Source organism: Lissotriton helveticus, chromosome 3_1 (assembly GCF_964261635.1).
Source record: "Lissotriton helveticus chromosome 3_1, aLisHel1.1, whole genome shotgun sequence".
NCBI classification, from domain to species: Eukaryota; Metazoa; Chordata; class Amphibia; order Caudata; family Salamandridae; genus Lissotriton; species Lissotriton helveticus.
In genome coordinates, this window is record NC_136061.1 from 1,101,504,540 (window position 1) to 1,101,524,434 (window position 19,895).

The 19,895-nt window shown below is 43.0% G+C and overlaps 1 protein-coding gene across 15 annotated transcripts in view; it reads left to right on the top strand.

The window, feature by feature from the left end:
- BAZ2B (bromodomain adjacent to zinc finger domain 2B) overlaps positions 1-19,895 on the top strand; it is a 1,221,971-nt gene that overhangs the window by 225,908 nt on the left and 976,168 nt on the right. For all 15 annotated transcript variants that reach the window (XM_078681689.1, XM_078681691.1, XM_078681692.1 and 12 more), the window contains exon 4: positions 7,028-7,216. In XM_078681689.1, coding sequence (XP_078537815.1) covers positions 7,028-7,216 — 189 coding nt within the window. The remainder of the gene's footprint in view (positions 1-7,027; positions 7,217-19,895) is intronic.

The window sequence follows — 19,895 nt, forward strand, 5'->3', positions numbered from 1 at the left end:
GGTGCCACCATACCTTTCTGAGGAAGAATATTACTGGCTGACATCTGTAAGGCATGAACATACATAAATACAAGTCATGTGAATTTTTTATAGAATAGTCAATGGGACGTAAAAACTAAATGAAGTTTGTAACTAAAAGTATCCTGGATATTTCTGATTACGTTTTGTCACACTCCTTTCCTTAACAGGAAGGGGTCAGCTGAGCAATCAAATTCTATTTTATACATGCTTACATTGCAACAAAGATGCATTGCAAGTCAGCGTAAACCCAATCTAAAATGTAGTCTGTGCCCTAATGCTTTGTGGCCTGTAGGATTAACTAAGGTGAATTATTCCAGTCACGGTTGTTGACCAGAGTTTTTGAGAAACACTAATTTCCAGACCCAGCATTATACGCCGCAATTATACATAGCTTGTGGATTTGCAGCCTAAGCAAGCTACAAACCTATAACTGCAGGTTTTCTTTTTGCTTTCTCTTCCTTATCTATAGTATTAACATATCTGTTTAATAAACCCCACATTTATAAGTGGCCCTTTAACTCCGATGCAGCTGGTAAGAGTGAAACCAGCTTCATTGTGATTACATACCCCATGGAACATTGTAGGGTGCCTTTTTTCACATGGACACAGAAGAGTATGCTGACCGCAGGCAGAATGTTTTATAGGAAAAGTTCATTGAAGTTGCTAAAAAAAAATGGGAGAAATCAGTGTAGAAAATGATTTATGCTCATTACTGTAATCAGCAGTAGTTCTCACTCCTCTCTGGTATTACCAAATGCCCTCAGTAGCCATTATGTCAGAGAGCAGGAATAGCTGGCTGATTACTAGGTCACTTGTAATCGCTCTCATCGTGTCTACCTTGACGAATTCACTGTTAACACATAAAGGTGACCTTCAAGAAGACGAGGCAAAATTCAACTCTCTTTTAAAATTAACCCATTTACCACGAAGCATAGTAAATTATTCAAACGGAATCTTTCCAATTGGTTGTAATTAGGGCTCCCGGTTTTATGTTATTTATTTGTTTTTTACATTTCTGTCTGTATTTATCCATATTTATTTTTGGGTCATTTTTTCAGTATTTATCCATATTTATTTTGTCGAGAGCAAAAAAAAAGATGCCGTATTTAGTATTTACAAACACAACAGTGATGGACAGAATGTGGATCAATGTCACACATTCACCCCAGTCCAAAGATCTGGGCCCAAATCCATCGTTTTTCCACTCCACACCACCCTGGGTTAGACAATGGCGATATGCAAATCAGCGCTGACCCTGTGCCCCATGGGAACAGTCCAGTCCGAACTACAAAAGCCATGTCCTTCCCAGAACGGAAACAAGCATCCGAGGACCGGCCCGGTTTCGAGGTAACACCTCTCATCAGCCCGGCTAGCTTGATTCCAGTGGTGTGGAGTGCCTGGGACTCACGTCTGAGCATCCCCAGTACACTTAGAGCGGTAATTGCAAACACAACAGTGATGGACAGAATGTGGATCAATGTCACACATTCACCCCAGTCCAAAGATCTGGGCCCAAATCCATCGTTTTTCCACTCCACACCACCCTGGGTTAGACAATGGCGATATGCAAATCAGCGCTGACCCTGTGCCCCATGGGAACAGTCCAGTCCGAACTACAAAAGCCATGTCCTTCCCAGAACGGAAACAAGCATCCGAGGACCGGCCCGGTTTCGAGGTAACACCTCTCATCAGCCCAGCTAGCTTGATTCCAGTGGTGTGGAGTGCCTGGGACTCACGTCTGAGCATCCCCAGTACACTTAGAGCGGTAATTGCAAACACAACAGTGATGGACAGAATGTGGATCAATGTCACACATTCACCCCAGTCCAAAGATCTGGGCCCAAATCCATCGTTTTTCCACTCCACACCACCCTGGGTTAGACAATGGCGATATGCAAATCAGCGCTGACCCTGTGCCCCATGGGAACAGTCCAGTCCGAACTACAAAAGCCATGTCCTTCCCAGAACGGAAACAAGCATCCGAGGACACATTGTTGTGTTTGCAATTACCGATCTAAGTGTACTGGGGATGCTCAGACGTGAGTCCCAGGCACTCCACACCACTGGAATCAAGCTAGCCGGGCTGATGAGAGGTGTTACCTCGAAACCGGGCCGGTCCTCGGATGCTTGTTTCCGTTCTGGGAAGGACATGGCTTTTGTAGTTCGGACTGGACTGTTCCCATGGGGCACAGGGTCAGCGCTGATTTGCATATCGCCATTGTCTAACCCAGGGTGGTGTGGAGTGGAAAAACGATGGATTTGGGCCCAGATCTTTGGACTGGGGTGAATGTGTGACATTGATCCACATTCTGTCCATCACTGTTGTGTTTGTATTTAGTATTTATTCACATTTATTTAAAAAGACAATGCGCGCTTGGTTGTTATAGGTTCAGATAGATTTATGATTATGGGTAAATGGGTTACTGCTTTTAACAAAGAGATCCTTTTGTTACTTGCTGTTAAGAAATTGCAAATCTTTTAATATAAGACAGTGAGCTATGAAGGGCCTTGTAAGCCTCGCTGTCTTATGTAACAAATCCTATGCGTTGATTTGCACATGATTTATTGTATTGTAATTGCATTTATATAGCGCTTACCTCCCTTTACAAGGCATTGAAGCGCTTTTTTATCCAGTAGCATGCTACTCCGGAACTAACTCACAAAATCAGTATAACCCCGCAAGACGAGCACAGGCATTGAACAGTAAACGTTAACGCCTTCCTCACTTGTTCTGACCCCAAAGCTTCTTTCTCCGGTAAGAGCCTCCCCAGACCGAAAATGCTGCAGTACTCTGCAGTACATACGGTGCTGTGCAGAACTCCCTGTGAAAGTCGCACTGGTCCTGAAATCATCCACCACAGTCTTAAAGAGGACCTTAACAACGTTGCCAAATTATGAAAATGTCTATTGACACCCTCTAACACTTACTACAGAGGCCATTAGACCAATATTGTGCACACTCGGAGGCACGAAGCAGGAAAAAGCAGCTGCACTACAGGTCCAGCAAGCAGCTGGCTCCGAAGATCATTTCACACGAAAGTATAATGTATGATGTAAAGCGCACGCATATCTCTTGAATCTAGGGGCTGAACAAAGTCAAAAGCATGCCTCTCCTATCTGTGAAGTGATTAGCGTTGTGCATTTGTTTTTCCTCCATTTCTTTTAGGTGTGCATCCTGCCGCACCTCTGCTCCCGCCAGGAATGTTCAAAGCCAGGATACTTAAACAAAAGGAGGCCTAATGGCACCTTAACATCGACCTTTGAATTGACAAAGCTGAAATTCGATAAGCCCTCTCCCCACCTGCGCTCAGACAGACTTGCCTTCTCCTCGAAGAGCACAACAAAGTTAAACCTAATTATTGGCATTTTTCCATTTTATACATGAATGCAGACAAAGGGAAAACCTTTTTCTGTCTGTATTTATATGTAAAAATCCATTTAAACAGAAAACCGGGAGCCTTAGTTTTAATACATCTCATTTCCCAAGCGATAACAATGTAAAAGGGTTTACACTCATTTTTGTTTGTATAAAATGTTACTGTTAAGGCTGATATATAAGGTGCATCGATATTAGATATTTTATTTGAGAAATTTAACAAATTGTGTCCCTCAAATCAGTCGAAAAGTATGCAACTGGTTTGCAATTAAAAATCATGTGTGTTGACCATAAAGAGCCCACCATTTAAATGATTTTAAAATGTTATCTTTAAGCATTTGATTAAGGTTCCTCAACATAACATCAGCAACAAATAAAACTATTGTCAAACTGAATAATGAGGAAAAACCCTCTGCCATTACATTTCCAAATAAAAAGCATCTTCTTATCATGAATGGATGCTTTAGTCACTCTTACCATTATTAAATATGTATATTTAATGTAAAGGTGTAAACAGTTTATAAACTTTCAAAAATATGTGAGCAATAAGTGAGAATGGATTTATTTTAGTCTAAATTAAAGTGGGGTTGGATCATTGAGCAATTAGTGGGTAAGATTCTAAAAATTACATTTTTCAATTGTAGAGAATGTTAACTCTTCCAAAGTGAGGTAAAATTAGTTTGATAAATTGAGCACAACATTTTTTTCATTGTTACAGGTTAAGCCCGATAATGAGCGACACCTCTTCAAAGTCAGCCTTTTCAATAAAGAGATGTGCCTCAATGTTAAATCATGGCATTATTTTGAGGTGGAGATAAGCAAGAATCCATAACAGAGCTAACAAACAAATGATTTCAAATTTTAACTGAGCTGTTTCAGGAAATAAAATTGTTGTTACATGAACACATATTTGGGTGTAAACATAGGTAATAATGTAGGGAGTAAAATGAATATAACAGATTTTAATTGGAAAAAACAACCATTCAAGTGTTTATTTCTCGAATTGCCTGCAATCCATAAGAAGCCCTGCCATACCAAAAAGGCCACTGTTATAAGAAGAAACCTTGCTTAAGCTCCAACCTCTTAAATCTAAAGATTGTGTATTTAAACAAATAGTTTAAATGTGAAATAAATGAGAGCTAGTTACTATACTTAAATATAGGTATATTTTGAAGCAATAATCATTTTAAAGCTTCCCCTCGACTGACATGATTAATTGTAAGACCATCTAGCTATACCATCTTCTATGCCTATCAACATATTATCGTAATTTAAAGAAATGGTATCTACTGTTTTGTAATTGATCTACCTAGTTATTTAACAGAAGAAGGAACCCATTCAATACTAGAATTATCTGCCATAGAAGAAAAAAAATATTTAGAATGACAGTTCTGATTACATTCTGTTTAAATGATAACTAAAAACTTTAGTATAATCTGACATGTTCATAATACAAACTTGTGTTTTGTGAATTTGATCCAAATAAGAATATAAAATGTACATGAGCTAATTCTTTAGTCAAACAGAAACTGTAAGGTAAACATTTAGTGCAAATAAAAAGAGCAGAGGTGAGAGAGGGCAACTCTGACTGATAACATGTTATACCAATAAAGGGAGAGTATGTTATGCGTATTAGTTAAGCACACTATCACCTGCAAGTGTATAAAACCCGGTAAACAAAAATGTAAGCAGAGGCTACAATCTAAATAGCATTGACCCCACATTTAAATGTATGTAGAACTCTTGAATTACGTGGTTACAATTAATTTCAGTATCAAACCCAGAAGACCACTAAAGTCTTTGACAAGAATTTCGGTGAACTTTTCCTGGGTAGTCTTGTCTCAAGAATAACCATGTTTTATTCAACATGATCGATCAAGTAAGAGTTCTCGCTTTTATGGGCCCAAGCTGCAGGCGAGGCACCATAATGAACAGGGTAACAGAAAGCACGTACTGCCCTACAATTAAGGTCAATCAGGCTATTGGCACCTTGCCTCCCTTATTGGTGAATTTATCTCACTGTGGGTGAGGGGATAAATGGTTCCTCTGTTCTATCGCAGTTCCAGCTCTTTATCAGAAGCTGCTTTCTCTGTCACTCTGTGTTGGCTTCTCCCCTTCTTTTGCTTAATGGGAGTGTAAACCCTAATGGCCAGTAGTCAAAATAAATTAAATGTTAGGTTTTTTTTTTTCTACTTTTAGGTGGTAATGGCTGACATTCCACTTTACTGAAGTAAATGGAGGGGCCGGCCCAGTGCAATGGAGAAAGAGAAGCCGCTTCTGATAAACAAGCATTCGAAATGTAATAGGTCCCGCATTTGTTGGAGTTGGAGCTATTGACATTATAAATGCCAGTGTTTTTTACCCATGCGATAGATATGCCCTCCCCACCTTAATAAAATAAAGAACTCCGTTGTGGTTTTTCTTTTATTTTTTATGTTGTACACCTTAGCACTGGGAATGAAAATGACAGTTCTGACATTAAAACAAGCATTGTTGAGAGGGTACAGTACAATAGGCTGACACTAGGTGTCCCTTGGATCCTCTTTTGGCCACCTATGCTACTGCAACCTGCAACATGGCTAGGCAAAGTATATGGTGCAGCGAAGAGAGCTGCCGACTGATGAGCTGGGGATCTGTGTTCGGGTCTGCAGTCAGGCTCAACATCATGTGATAAACGGCTGAATGTTTAAGTTCCCAGAGCCCATGGCTAGGTGCGCTGTATAAATAAAAGTGTATGTAAAGTTAAAAAGAAAAAGCTAGCAAAACAGCAGTGGCCTAAGGGGTGGTGGGGGCCTGTGAGCAGTTTTGTGGGAATGGTGAGTGTGAGGCACCGGGAGATGAAGGGATATGAAACAACAAAGCAGTGTTGTGGGAGGGGTGAGGGGGAGGCAAGGGAGATAAAGCAACAGCAAGCAAATGATGCGACCGAAGTTTAATTGCACAAGTAAATAAAACAGTTAACTAGCAAAGAGGCAGTTCCACTAAAAAAAGAGTTCTCGCTAGCTGGAAATGACCTGAACAGTAAGAACACATGTAAGAGGGGCATTCCTAACAGGTGGATACAAAAGTCCTAAAGGAGGTACTACTAAGTGTATTCACAAATGAAATGCCAACAGTTCTAAAGGATAGCAACAAAAACCATATCCTAGATACAACATGTATCGAAGAGACAGCACAAGCGCTGCCTAGGCGAGACCTAAAGAGAGGTAGCGCTGCACGTTTACATTTGTACAAAGGAGCTGTCTATCCCCTATTCCTCTGTGAGGTGAATTTGCCTCTGGGGGTGGTGTGGTGCTAAGGAAGTTGAGCACATCAGAGGTGCAAGAAACAGGCAGGCATGGAATGTCCACTTTACTGGCCTGTAACTGTAGCTGAGTTACCATTTCATAGTAAATGATATTTTTGTAATTGTCAAATAAATGACAAAACACTTTATTGAAGACAATAAAACTTTTTCTGGTCATTAGTAGAATAACCAGCTCTTTTACTCAAACCAGAATTCTGTTCGTATCATTGTTTTTGTTCTGAAAATCACCGAATTACATATAGAAGCTGAATGAAGTTTGTCAATTGATTTTTCTTTACTTTTGTACCTATTACATTCTGTCTTTTTTCACTTTTTTTCTTTAGGCCATTTGTTCCGAGCGTCTGGTGATCAGTTGTTTAATTTGTCTTCAGTGTCTAGTGCCTTTTCAATGGTTAGTCATCCAGTTTTTGGTCTACATACAGCCAGCTCAGGTCACTCAGAATTTGGTGGCTTGGGAACACTTGGTGCATCTTCAGCCTTAGCAGCGCATTCCAGGCTGTCCCCCTTTCCAGGTAAACTACCAGTGACACATTGTTACAAATGATTTGATACTTGAGATAAAAAATGTCTGAAATATATCACAGTTGCAACATATATTATGTACCCGTCATAAACAATATAACATTTTTAAGTAGAGTGCTGAAAATAATTCTTATTGTGACATACCTTGTTGTAAACAAAGAGAATCAACTATTGTTACATTTTGATTATACAGCAGAGACAAAATATTGTTTTTCTGTGACTATTTCAGGAGTGTTGATACATTAAAGAGTGTGGGTGCTCATAAAACGATATCTGTCATCGAACAACACACTTACACTTGGTAGGTAATAGTACAGGCAGTAAGCTTGTAGGATGAACATGAACCGTGTTTGCGCTTCAGTTAATAAAACAACAATATAGCTGACAACAAATTCCGCTAGGAAAATTAGACGTAAAAAACAAATTACTTGGCTCTAGTCTGGTAAATCCCAGTTAAATAACCTGCTGAGCTGCAGAAGTGAGCCAAAATCTGCAAGAATATATGTTGTTGAACTAAAACACCTTGGAGCCTGACTAATAATTCCCAGCTATCACTTTGCTTTACCAGATTATAAACAAGGTTCCAAGCAAGACAGGAGAGTTATCCTGATACACTTTTGATTTTGACATAGACATTGGCCAACTCCCGGAAGCATCATCACCAGTCTCTTGATTAGTAACTCCGTAATGCATGTTTTAATTATTAATAATAAAGTGACCAATTCTGGCAAAGACCAGTTCCATGACCGTATTCCTGACAGTGACGATCTTTTGCTGTCTGCTTGGTAAGGATGCAGTTTTTCTTATGTTGGTCCGATTTTTTTCCCCTTTCATCTTGTGTGTTACCTTTCCTTTTTCAGTTACTGTGCCATATCTATCTGTCAAATTCCCATACTATGGAGGAGAGAAGTCATATCTGGATTATCATGATTTTCGTGTATTCTCACTCCATAAACGAAATATAAAATGCATCTGTAGAGGTCATACAAGAGGCTGGGAGGCATGAATGTTGCGCTCTTAAGAGAGAAGCAAAGGGAAAAAGTGTGAGTGACTTCAGGCACTAGTAGCTCTCATATGGTGAGGAAGCAAGCATTAATGTAGAGTGAGAGGGGCACTCCCCAATATTGTCTTGTCACATAATTGGTATTCTTTTCTGAGCCAAATTCTTATGGTGGTGTCTTTGTAGGTTTCCTTATAATTTATGATCTTGAGTTAATGAACACCATATTTTATTGTTTAAATCATTTTCTTATTGATGTCGTACCAATGTCCATACTTGGGTCACAGCAAACTTGTTTTGTTCCATAAAGGGGAATAACTTGAGGAGTCAAATATTTAAAATCAGTATGTTTTGTACGTCATAAGAACCTTGTTTCCACCCTAAAAGATGAGCATTTTTGAGAGATACAGTATGTGTATCTCTTCGTAGCCCATGTGTAGTGCATCTCAGAGTGTAGAACTTGTACCAGTAATCTGCAGTGCGTGTTACTTGCATCTTGAGGAGCAAACTCCATATGTCCTTCGTTGCCTTTGGCAATCTCCCAAATTGTAAAAAATGCATGGGTATTACACCAGGTATGTTTTGGGTTTCTGTAGATGAATTGAACTTAAGGAATAAATCCCCCATAGTGTGCACATTACCCGCTTTCTAAATAGACAAATTCAAGGGTTTTCCATATTTCTGCAGTCATAAGAGGTGCATGTGAGCCTATGCGGTCTGCCTCAGCAATAGTGTGGTGTACTGAGCCCACTGCCCTTGAGCCAACTTGATTAAATAAGGTTATGTTGCATCCCCAGGATCCTGAATCTAAATAAAACCGATGGCACTGTAGCCTGCAGGCAAGCAGGGATAAATGCACTACACATGCACTTGGCACGCTTTTACCGAGGAACCAGGACTGAGCCCCCTCCCAAGATAATGAGGTTTCTAAATCTGGTGGAGATTCCCAGGGTGAGGGGCGAACACTATGCAAAGCTGAAGGCAGAACTCCGGGCAGAGGAGCTGGCGTAGGCCATGGGGGAAATGCACCGATGCAAAGCCCCAGGACCTAACAGTCTTCCAGTTGAATGGTACCAGCAATACAGTGCACAATTAGTCCCCAAGTCCTGGAGACAGTCCCGGAAGTGAATAGAGCATGTATACTGCCAGAGCTCATGAGGGAAACTATTAGCATGATGATCTGCAAGCCTGACAAAGATCCAGGATCATACAAACCTTTATCGACAATAATTGTTAACAAAAAAAGTGTCTTCAATGCCCGGGCGAACTGGTTGCACCAAGTGGTCACCCACCTAGTTAACAAAGGCCAGTGCAGTTTTTTTTAAACATATTTTATTGATTTTATAACATAAGCATATGCAGAAAGGTCTTGCATCCATTCCATAGAGATCGTGTTTTGCGCAATCCCCTGTGTTCTTCTCTTTCTAATTTCAGTCCTTTCGCCCTACCTCATCTAATCATTTCCATATGCCATTCCTGCAAAGATGGCGCTCTAGTAGCTTTCCATCGTGTTGTAATGTTCCGTTTGGCTAGTAAACGGGCAAGATTTGCATATTTATGAAGTGGGTTTCCCATCTTCCCTCGTGGCCCCAATCACAGTAAGCAGTATTCCATTGAGTCATTACTCCGCACCGGGGTGATATCCTTCATTATTTACATACAGACGCCCAGTAGTGTCCTAATCTTGGGCAATCCCATAGAATGTGTATTAGTCCTGCGTCAGGGGAATGACAGCGCAGGCATGTATCCGGTGCCCGGGAACATGATGCTCAATCTACGCGGGATCAAATAAGCCCTGTGTAGTAGCATAGACTGGATGAATTTAAATTTGGGATTATGAGATAATTTCTTTGGATGCCCCAGGATGATGTCCCATTCGTTATCTGTAAGTATGCGTCCACATCCCTATTCCACTTATTATGGAGCGGCTGTTCTACTTATTATGGACTGTACGGATCCCCTGATATAATCACCTTGTCAGGTGAGCTCCGTTCCCCATCAGGTATTGCATAGTCTGGTTCGCGACCCCTCGGAGCCCAGGTACTGCAAATAAATCTAGTGATACTAGTGTGTAAGAGGAACAGTCTGTTCGGCACTCCATGTTCTCGTACAAAGGCGTCATGTGACATTAGGGTGCTCTCTAAGAAGAACGTCCCAATTGTAGTAATCCCCATGCCTACCCAAACCGACAGTCGTCGACTGGTAACTACACCTGAGTGGGTGGGGATACCCAGCAGTGGAATGGTGGGAGCATATGGAGACATCTGTTTCGTGTACCTCAATGCGCTTCTCCAATATATTATGGCTATTCGCTACAAATGGGGTGCCGACGCTGGGATCTTGGCCTTGGGCAGTAAGAGCTTATGTATGGCTCTGCGTTCCCATGTCTGACGTGTCCTATCTAGTTCTTGTAGGTTGCGCCCTGCCACCCAATACGCTAGCCATTGTAGCTGGCTTGCATAACAGTACGCCTTCAAGTCAGATACACCCAATCCCTCTTGTTTTGTACTCACTTGCAGTTTCAGAGTCCAATACGTCTGCGTCCTGTTCCCCAGATCTACTCAATTACTAAGGAAATCAACAATTTAAAAACCCCTACTGGTACAATTATGGGCAGATTGGTGAAATAATAAACCAACCTCGGAAGCAGCCTCATCTTGGTTATGGCCACCCTTCCTGCCACCGATATGGCCAGAGAGGTCCAAAATTGAAATTGGGTACTTGAGGGCAGTTATCCAACGGGTTAGGTTGCCATCCAATAAGTTTGCTGTGTCCCAGTATATCTGGATTCCCAGATATCGAAAGGTATCTGGTGCTATGTGAAATTTCCATGACCCAAAGCATAACTGTCCATTACGTATGGTCATCAAAAAAATAGGTATAAGATGTATTGACATTAATCGAGAGGCCTGTTATTTTCTGGAAGATAGCAAAGGTGGAGAGCAGATGTTCAAAGTCTGCATCCATATTGTTAATGTATAGGATGAGGTCGTCTGCATATGCAGAGACAATGTGTGCCGTGGTTCCCCTCACTATTCCCTTGTGTCCCACTAGGGTCCGGAGTCTATACAAAAGGGGCTCCAGCGCAGGATGAACACTAACTGCGATAATGGGCAGCCCTGTCATGTACCTCTGGCAACACTGTACTGCTGTGTGATATGTTGCCCCGTACGTGCTCGCGCTGGGGGGTTCATGTATAGCAGTCGTACCCAGTTAACATATTCTATTGGTATATCAAACCTAGAGAGGACGTAGAACATGTAATGCCAGTGCAACGAGTCAAACGCCAAGGCCATTGCAGCTTTATGCCAGACAGGGGCATGCACTTGAACTTACAGCGGCTATCCAGTGTGATGTATACGGTTAGGGAAGAACAGATGTGGCCCTTGACTTCGAGAAAGTGGTTAACTCCCTAAGCTGGAAGTACTTATGGGAGGTCTTGAGCCAATGAGTTTCGGCTCTCGGTTCACGCAATGGGTGAAACTCCTGTATGCGCCGTCGGTGATCAGGGTACACAATGGAAACATAGCCTTGGAAAAAAGAAGAAAATTAGCACATAAAAAAGATCTTGGTATTAACAGTGTTAATTTAACCATTTCACAATCATGTTGAATAACTACAGTTTAAATATGTATGGATGTAGTTCATTTAAATGGTGCATTTAAAATAATGGCGATGAAAGAGGGACTATGCAAATAGCCATCTTATTATGGCTGTCATGTTAGTGATACAATGTCTTTGTACTATTTATGATGTTAAACCTTACATTGATGCCTCATTACATTATATTAGTCAGCGGAGGAATCTTGGTGGGGGCTATGCTACACACAGCAATTATGTGGCAGACTAAACATCAGAAAGGTGAAGTATATGGCATGCTGTGGATATTAGGACAATGTATTATACTTTCCTACAGAACTGTGATATCCCGATGAGCCATCAAAGTCAGGATTAACATCTTAAATCCACAAGGACATTACCTTTTTAACATGACAGCTGTAATAGGAAGAATATTTGAATAGTCCCTCTTTAATCGTCACTATTTTAAATCCACCAATGAAGATGCTGGCTTGACCATTTAAATGAACTACATGCTGTGTGGTCTGTTTATACACTTTGAAGCACTGAGGAAGGCATACAGCTGAAACACGTTTGCATAAAATGTGTAACTTTGGCAACCGTGTGAGTGCCCTGAACTGTTGTATGTGAGTGTGTGTGTGTGTATATATATATTTATATATATATATATAGGTGTGTGGATATGTGTATGTGTATACGTGTGTGTGTATATGTGTGTGTGTATATATGTATGTGCGTGTGTATATATGTGTGTGCGTGTGTATATATGTATGTGTGGATATGTGTGTGTGTATATGTGTGTGTATATATGTATGTGTGTATATATATGTGTATAGGTATGTGTGTGTGTATGTGTGTATATATGTGTATAGGTGTGTGTGTATGTGTGCATAGGTGTGTGTGTATATGTGTATATACGTGTGTGTGTGTGTATATATACGTATGTGTGTGTGTATATATGTGTGTGTGTGTGTGTGTATATGCTTGTGTGTATATATGTGTGTGTGTGTGTGTAGATATGTGGGTGTATATATATATATATATATATATATATATATATATATGTGTGTGCATATGTGTGTGTACCTATATGTGTGTGTGTATATATATATATATATATATATATATATATATGTGTGTGTTTATATGTGTTTATGTGTGTGTGTGTGTGTGTGTGTGTGTGTGTGTTTGTATATTTTCTCCCCATGCCTCATTCCCAGGCTGTCACATGGCCCTAGAAAGGGGAGGCTATATCCGAACTCTGAAAAACAATAACATGGCTGGCTCCACCCTCAACTAATTATTTCTCACTTTACCCAATGGCACTATAATATTCAGGAAATAGATTTGAGTATTCTAAAGAAACTGTGTCAGTCCCAAACTCCATTTCGAATGAGTTCAATTCCATCAAGTATTTACCTCATTCTCAATTTCTGTGGCTAATCAACATAAAATTCCACAATCCGACTTGAAGCTTACAAGGCAAAATGATTGCAATCAACAAGCTACAGAATCTATAACTATTTTAATGAAGCTGAAAACTGCGACTGAGACAAAAATACGTAACGTGGCCATTTATTATTACCAATTTACAAAAAACAGTGGTCCCTACATGTGGACAAGATAACATACAAAAATCATTAATCATACACCTGATAAGTAGTATGTATTTTGTCCAGCCGGACAAGAAAATTTATTTTAAATGTTCTGATTGATAAAGTGAATTTTAAGAACAAAAAAAGATAACAAGTGGGCACAGCCGTGACCCACAACAATCAAGACAAAACAACAAAGAAATGGCCAAAAGGGCAAAGCGAACATCTGTCTGTATACTTGTGGTCAGTGCTACAGACTCAATCTCTTAAACATAACCATACCATTGCATCAAATAATATAGCATTATCATATTGCATATGGGGTTTTTTAGTCGGTATACTTTTGACTTGGCTCCAGAAGCTGAAATCCAGGAAGGATACTGTCTCTAGTAACAGTGAGGATGCAGCGTCGATGTCTTCCTCAAGAAGGTCAGTAAAGAGGGGTAGGGGTTCCCCTTCTCCTTCTGTGGTGCGATCTACTAAGGCCTCAAAAAAGACCCCCAGTGAGTCTGAGAGCCAGGGTCCCTGCAAATCTCCTCACCGAGGTGAAAAGGAGAGGGTAGGACCTGCTACGCCTTCCAAGGGTGAGAAGACTGCCTCAGCCTTCAAGAAACCTTCTTCCCAGTCTTCTGAGAGGAGTTCTAAGTCCTCGACGACGAAGACGTCGGCGACGGAGGTGCCATCGACGGAAAAATACAAATCGAAATTGACATCGTCGACGAGCCCGTCGACTGGGGATTCATCGACGAAGGAACCGTCGTCAATGAAAGAAGCTTCGACGGCAGGTTCATCAGCGTCGACGGGAGATTTGTCGACGACGAAGGCGCCGACGACGAAGGCATCGATGACTAAGGTGCCGACGACGAAGGTTACATCGTCGCCGACGATAATAGTGACGACGACGACGGTCTCGTCGACGAGGGCATCGACGACGGCGACTTTGACAATGACGACAGCTGGAGTGTCGACGGTTTCATCGTCGACGACCCCGATCTCGTCGACATGTGTACAACCGTCGATGACGGAACCGTCAACGGTATTGTCCTCTGAAAAGAGAATTACGATTTCTGTAACTAGAATTACGCCGGAGATGACTTCTCCAAAGAGAGTGACCCCACTGCTGCCAACCTTGCTCTTTTAGGAAGGGGAGTCAGAGGAGGATGACCAGGACTCGTACAGCTATGCCAATTGTCCCTCTCAACTTCTAGTCAAATGCCAGGAGACGGACTCTGAAGGAGAATACGATCAGGAGGATGATGATCATCATCAGACGGCCCAGTCGCAACACCATTCTGGGCAGGATATGGTTACAGTGCCATCTTCTTTTCTTCAGGATCTGCATAAGATGCTGCAGGACTACAAATCTAAGGCGTATAGGCCGATTCTGGTCCCGCCGGCGCCTGCTGCGCCTACAGTGATTTCTGCCTCAACGGTGATGCCAGGTTTACCTGCTCAGGTTTCTCCTCAGCCTCAAACATCCTTTCCACAGGATTCCTCCGGGCTGGCAGATACCCATGATGATTCCTCGGATGAGGATCAACAGTCTGATCATGACTGTTCATACCACTGAATATGATGAATATATCATTCCCGATTCCTCATCACCAGTTCCGGATCCAGTTGATTCCCCGCCAGCGGACATTGGAGGTTTCCATCAGCTGATGGAAGGAGCAGCTGGCAGGTTCAAATTGGCCATGCCTGTGGTGGCTACGGATTGTTTCCTATATGATGTCAAGGAACCCTTTAGGAAAACAACTAGGTCAATTCCTATTGTAGATCATCGGTGGAAGGAGGGCCTAAAGGCTATGAAGTACCCAGCGACGGTGGTCCCTGTGCTACCGCGTCTGGATAAGAAATACAGGGCACCCGACGGTGGACCAGCGGCCTTAACGGGTCATCCAAGACCAGACTCGGTTATCTCACAGGCAGCGCGGAGGAAATCCCGTAACCCCTCTGCCCCTTAACAACTCCTCTGGACAAGGAAGGGCGGAGACTGGATAATGCGGGGAAAAGATTCTCATCGATGGCGAGTCTTCTAGTGCGAGCTGCGAATGCCCTGGCGATCTTGGGTAGATACGACTGCCAGCTTTGGTGTGATGTCGCCCTGTACCTATACCAGCTACCTCCTGAGTCAACATTAGAGGCAAAAAATATCTTGCAAGAGGGAGAAGCAACGGCAATGGAGATCATTGACTGTGCAATGGACATTGCAACAACAGCGTTTCGTTCCTTGGCCGGGGCGGCAGTCCTCCGTCGCCAAGGATGGCTGAAGGCTACTTGGTTTCGGCCTGAGATTCAAAACAAGGTCCTGGATCTTATCTTTGATGGTGAAGCATTATTCGGAAAACTGATTGATGACACTCTTCAGGAAATAAAAAAGGACACGGAGACTGCCAGGTCCTTGGGGACCCTTCAATACCGAAAGTCTCCTTTTAAGGGATCCAGAGGCAGAGGTAATAATTACAGGGGATCCTATCAACAGCAGCGCTATTCCTCCACGGGCTCAGATACCCAGCAATACCGTCAGCCTTATCAGCAGAGACAGGGACAGTCAACAAACTACTCCAGGCCTTACAATAAGGGGAAACAGGCTGGGCGAGGACGAGATTCGTCCAAACGCCAATAGCGGCCTCCTGGCTCTTCCTACTGGACCCTCCTCCAAGAGATCATCAGTTGGAGGCAGGGTAACCAAATACCTTCAAAACTGGTCCAGGATAACATCGGACCGTTGGGTGCTCAACATCATTCGGAAAGGGCATACCCTGGAATTTACGCAAGTCCCTCCACCCAACCCCCGGCAGCCATTCCATCGAAACACCAGCGTCTCCTGCGGCTCGAGGTCCAACTGATGCTCCAAAAGGGAGCGATAGAGCCGGTCCCCTCAAATCAAAAGGGACAAGGATTCTATTTGAGGTTCTTCCTGGTGAGGAAGACGCTAGAGAAATGGCGCCCCATTTTATACCTCAGGGAGCTCCACACCTTTGTCATCTCCCTGTCCTTCCGGATGGTCTCTCTCCAGGACATCTTGAAGCTTATCAGCCCGGGGGATTTCATGGCCACGCTCGATCTCGAGGATGCGTACTTCCATGTCCCGATTCACCCAGCACACAGAAGGTTTCTGCGATTCACAGTAGCCAAGAGCCATTTTCAGTTCAGGGTTTTACCCTTTGGACTCCGCTCAGCCCCGAGGATTTTTACAAAGGTGCTGGCACCAGTAGCAGCATTTCTGCGAAGGAACCATTTCCAAGTCTTCCTCTACCTGGACGACTGGTTGCCGAAAGCTCCTTCCCGGGAGGCAGCGCTGGACGCTATTCAGGCTTGTACACATTTGTTTCAGAATCTGGGACTCACTCTAAACAACAAAGTCATCCCTGGCCCCGTCCAGAAAGGCTCGTTTCCTGGGAGCCATCCTGGATTCAAAGCTCTCAAGAGCCTTCCCTACTCCGGAAAGGAGGGAGAAATTACAGACCTTGGCTCGGGACTTACAAGAAAGAAGGTGTCTTTCAGTACGCCGCTACAAGTCTCTACTGGGAGTGATTTCATCATGTATTCCCCTAATTCCTCATTGCAGACTAAGAATGCGTCCTCTGCAGGAGCAACTAGACAACCAGTGGAAGCAGGTCCACGGTTCATTCGAGGACAAGGTGACCATCAGGAGCTCCTGAGGCTTCTAGACTGGCCGGCTTTCATAAGTTTAGCGGCCAGGTATTCCGGTTTCCCTGTGTGCAGGGCTTTGTGCGTGAGGCAGGCAGTTCTGAAGCTGCCACACATTTCGACGGGGAGCCATTTTAGTTCTCTGAGTGCTGGCGATATGTGGTCATATTTTTTTTACTCTGGTGACCATTCTGGCAGCTGCATTGAGAGTTCTTTTGAGTTGGGCTGTGTGGGAGAGAGCTGTACTGGAGAGGACTGCGTTCCCGTAGTCCAGTCTAGACAACAGCATTGATTGGGTGGCTTGTTTGAGGTCCATGGGTGGAATATGGGGTTTGATTTTTATTGAGAAGCTTCAGATTGAGGAAGGCACTCTTTGAGGAGTTCTTCCCAGAGCAGACTAACCACCCCTCCTCTAATCACCCTGTCACTTTAAGCGTTTCGGCCTGCATTCCTTTCCACGTTTCTGACCACCCTTGGTCTCTTGTGGCTTATTCATCCGTTCTCTAGTTCCGATTACTGTACGCCCACTGAGCATGCCGCCCCCCTCTCTATCTCGCGCTTAACTTTGTCTGCGTTCCGCCTTGCCGTCGGATTTTTTATGCAATACTGCATCCCAATCTACTGCCTTCCGAATCCCCACCATCTGATCTTCCCTTGGTGGCGGCTACATTGTGATTCTGCTCATTTTCGTGCTGCACATCATAACCTGCACCCGTTTCCGACCATGCATTTAATTAGCCCACTGTTTACTTCAACACACTATTACACCCCCCTTTCATTTTATACCCATCTGATAGCATTTTCTTTATCAAGCTTAATTTGGCATTTCGTTCCCTTGTTTACAAACCTCCCTTTCCTTTCTCCCCACTGCCATTATTTGGTAAAAGCTGGTCTGCAAATGGTGCCTTTGTTCGTGTGTGTATAGCACCCTACTGCCATTTTGCCTCAGTTCTGTCGGACGTATAGCCTAGGTCGCTCACTCAGTGGGTTTCTATTTTGCAGCGGGCTCCAAAGTCGTTCACTGTCGCCTATTGTCCAGAATTGCTCCCAGAAGACAAAGTGCCCTAAAATACGATGGCTCGCATTCTGACAAGAGGCACCCAAGTGTGGAGAAAATGATCCAGGAAGCAAACAGTTGTGAGATTTCAAAACGTAAGACGGCTTTCCAGAATACAGATGGGCCATGATTGGGAAGCTAACATAATATAACATAACGTGCAATATAAAACTGTCCGGAGCGGTTACCCTCGCGGTTAAAAGTGTCTGGTCAGTTTACAGCAGCAAACTCCAGACTCACATTCCCCTTCTTATGCAGCAAGGAAATGTCTCTTTCCAAAGTGTTCGGAATTAGTGTCAGCCAGCGCAAAGCAAAACGCAAAAGACATTTTCAAGAAATATCAAAATAAGTATTTATAATAGGAATGTGCCAAGTCTTTTACATCCCTTTTTTATTGCCTCTTTTCAATTTTGCAAGTAGAAATGTAGCTACCACACAACCAAATCGCTCTGCCATATTTGAGTCTATATTTTCCTTGCTACACCTCCAGCACCATGCCGATTCCCTATAACCTTGCTCAAAGTCCACCAAATCTAGTTCCATTGCCAAAGTCACTAGCATTGTACTTTTAGTCCCGGACACTTCTAATGACAGAGTCTGTGCCGTGCCATTCCATACACATGGGGCCCCATTTACTGAGTCATAGGTAGACTAGTACTTCTCCAGTACCTCGCCTAACATTGTGATGTGTGGCCCACCTTGAACAAACAAACTTTTTCCGGTACATCAATAAGATTAATTGCTTTATTTTATGTCTTACCTCAAGGCCTATTTTGCACAACACCAAAAGTTCTAGTCTGCTTTGGGTCAGGTCGTTGCTCATGATTTGGCAGCTTTCTTATCAACGTCGTCTGCTTGTTTCTAATTTAATGGCTGTCCTTGCTCTTGTGTTTGTTCCTCCCCTGAAACACATCTTTTTTACATTGTTTTTGATTGCATGAGATGTATTCTTCAACTTCTTACTATCAGGGACCTACTTTTGTCTTGCAGTAGTGCTCATGTTTTCTTGCTCTCTCTAACAAGTGCTGCTTGCCTCTCGAATCCCTGTGCTCTCATTGATGCCTCCTCAAGCTCACCAGGGCCTGCCCACCACACTTGTCGTTATTTTTGGTTTGCAGCATGATTAAGATGGCTGCACTGTCTAGCTCGGCTCTGTGTCAAAGCACATCCTTGAGTCTGCTGAGGCAAAATGTGGTAGGAAATCATTGTTGGGTCCTCCTTGTAGTCTTCTTCTGGCCCGTTATGACTATTCCCATCTCCCACCTCAATGTAGGCTGAAAGGCATGCATGCAGAAAATCCTTGAGGTAGTAGCAATTCCCTGCTCCCAAGCCTGAGGCCACTCCCAGGAGTGTCAGACAGGGGTGATTATCTACACAATGAAAGCTTAATATTTGAAGCCAGGCAGAGTAACCTTTACAATGTGGTTGAAGCAGCATCGCGTGCTGTGTAAACTGGTTTCCACTCTTTTTGCTTTCGTATGGAAGTTGCCCTTTGTACTTCTTTACTCAACAAATTTAAATGTAAACAAGAATTGGCATAGCCAATAGGTCTCGCCTTTGGGACCTTATAAGTGTTTAGTTATCCAGCACAATATCATTGGAGCAACAACATCAAGTGTTGCAGGGCTAAACACTTAAAAGGTCCCAAAGGGGAGACCTATTGGCTATGCCAATGTTTGTTTGTCTCGTCATCCTCCATGCTGAATCCAATGTAGAAACATGGTAATCACACGACTGGGGGATATCACTGGCTGTGCCATTACTTGAGATTGTAACGTTTCCTT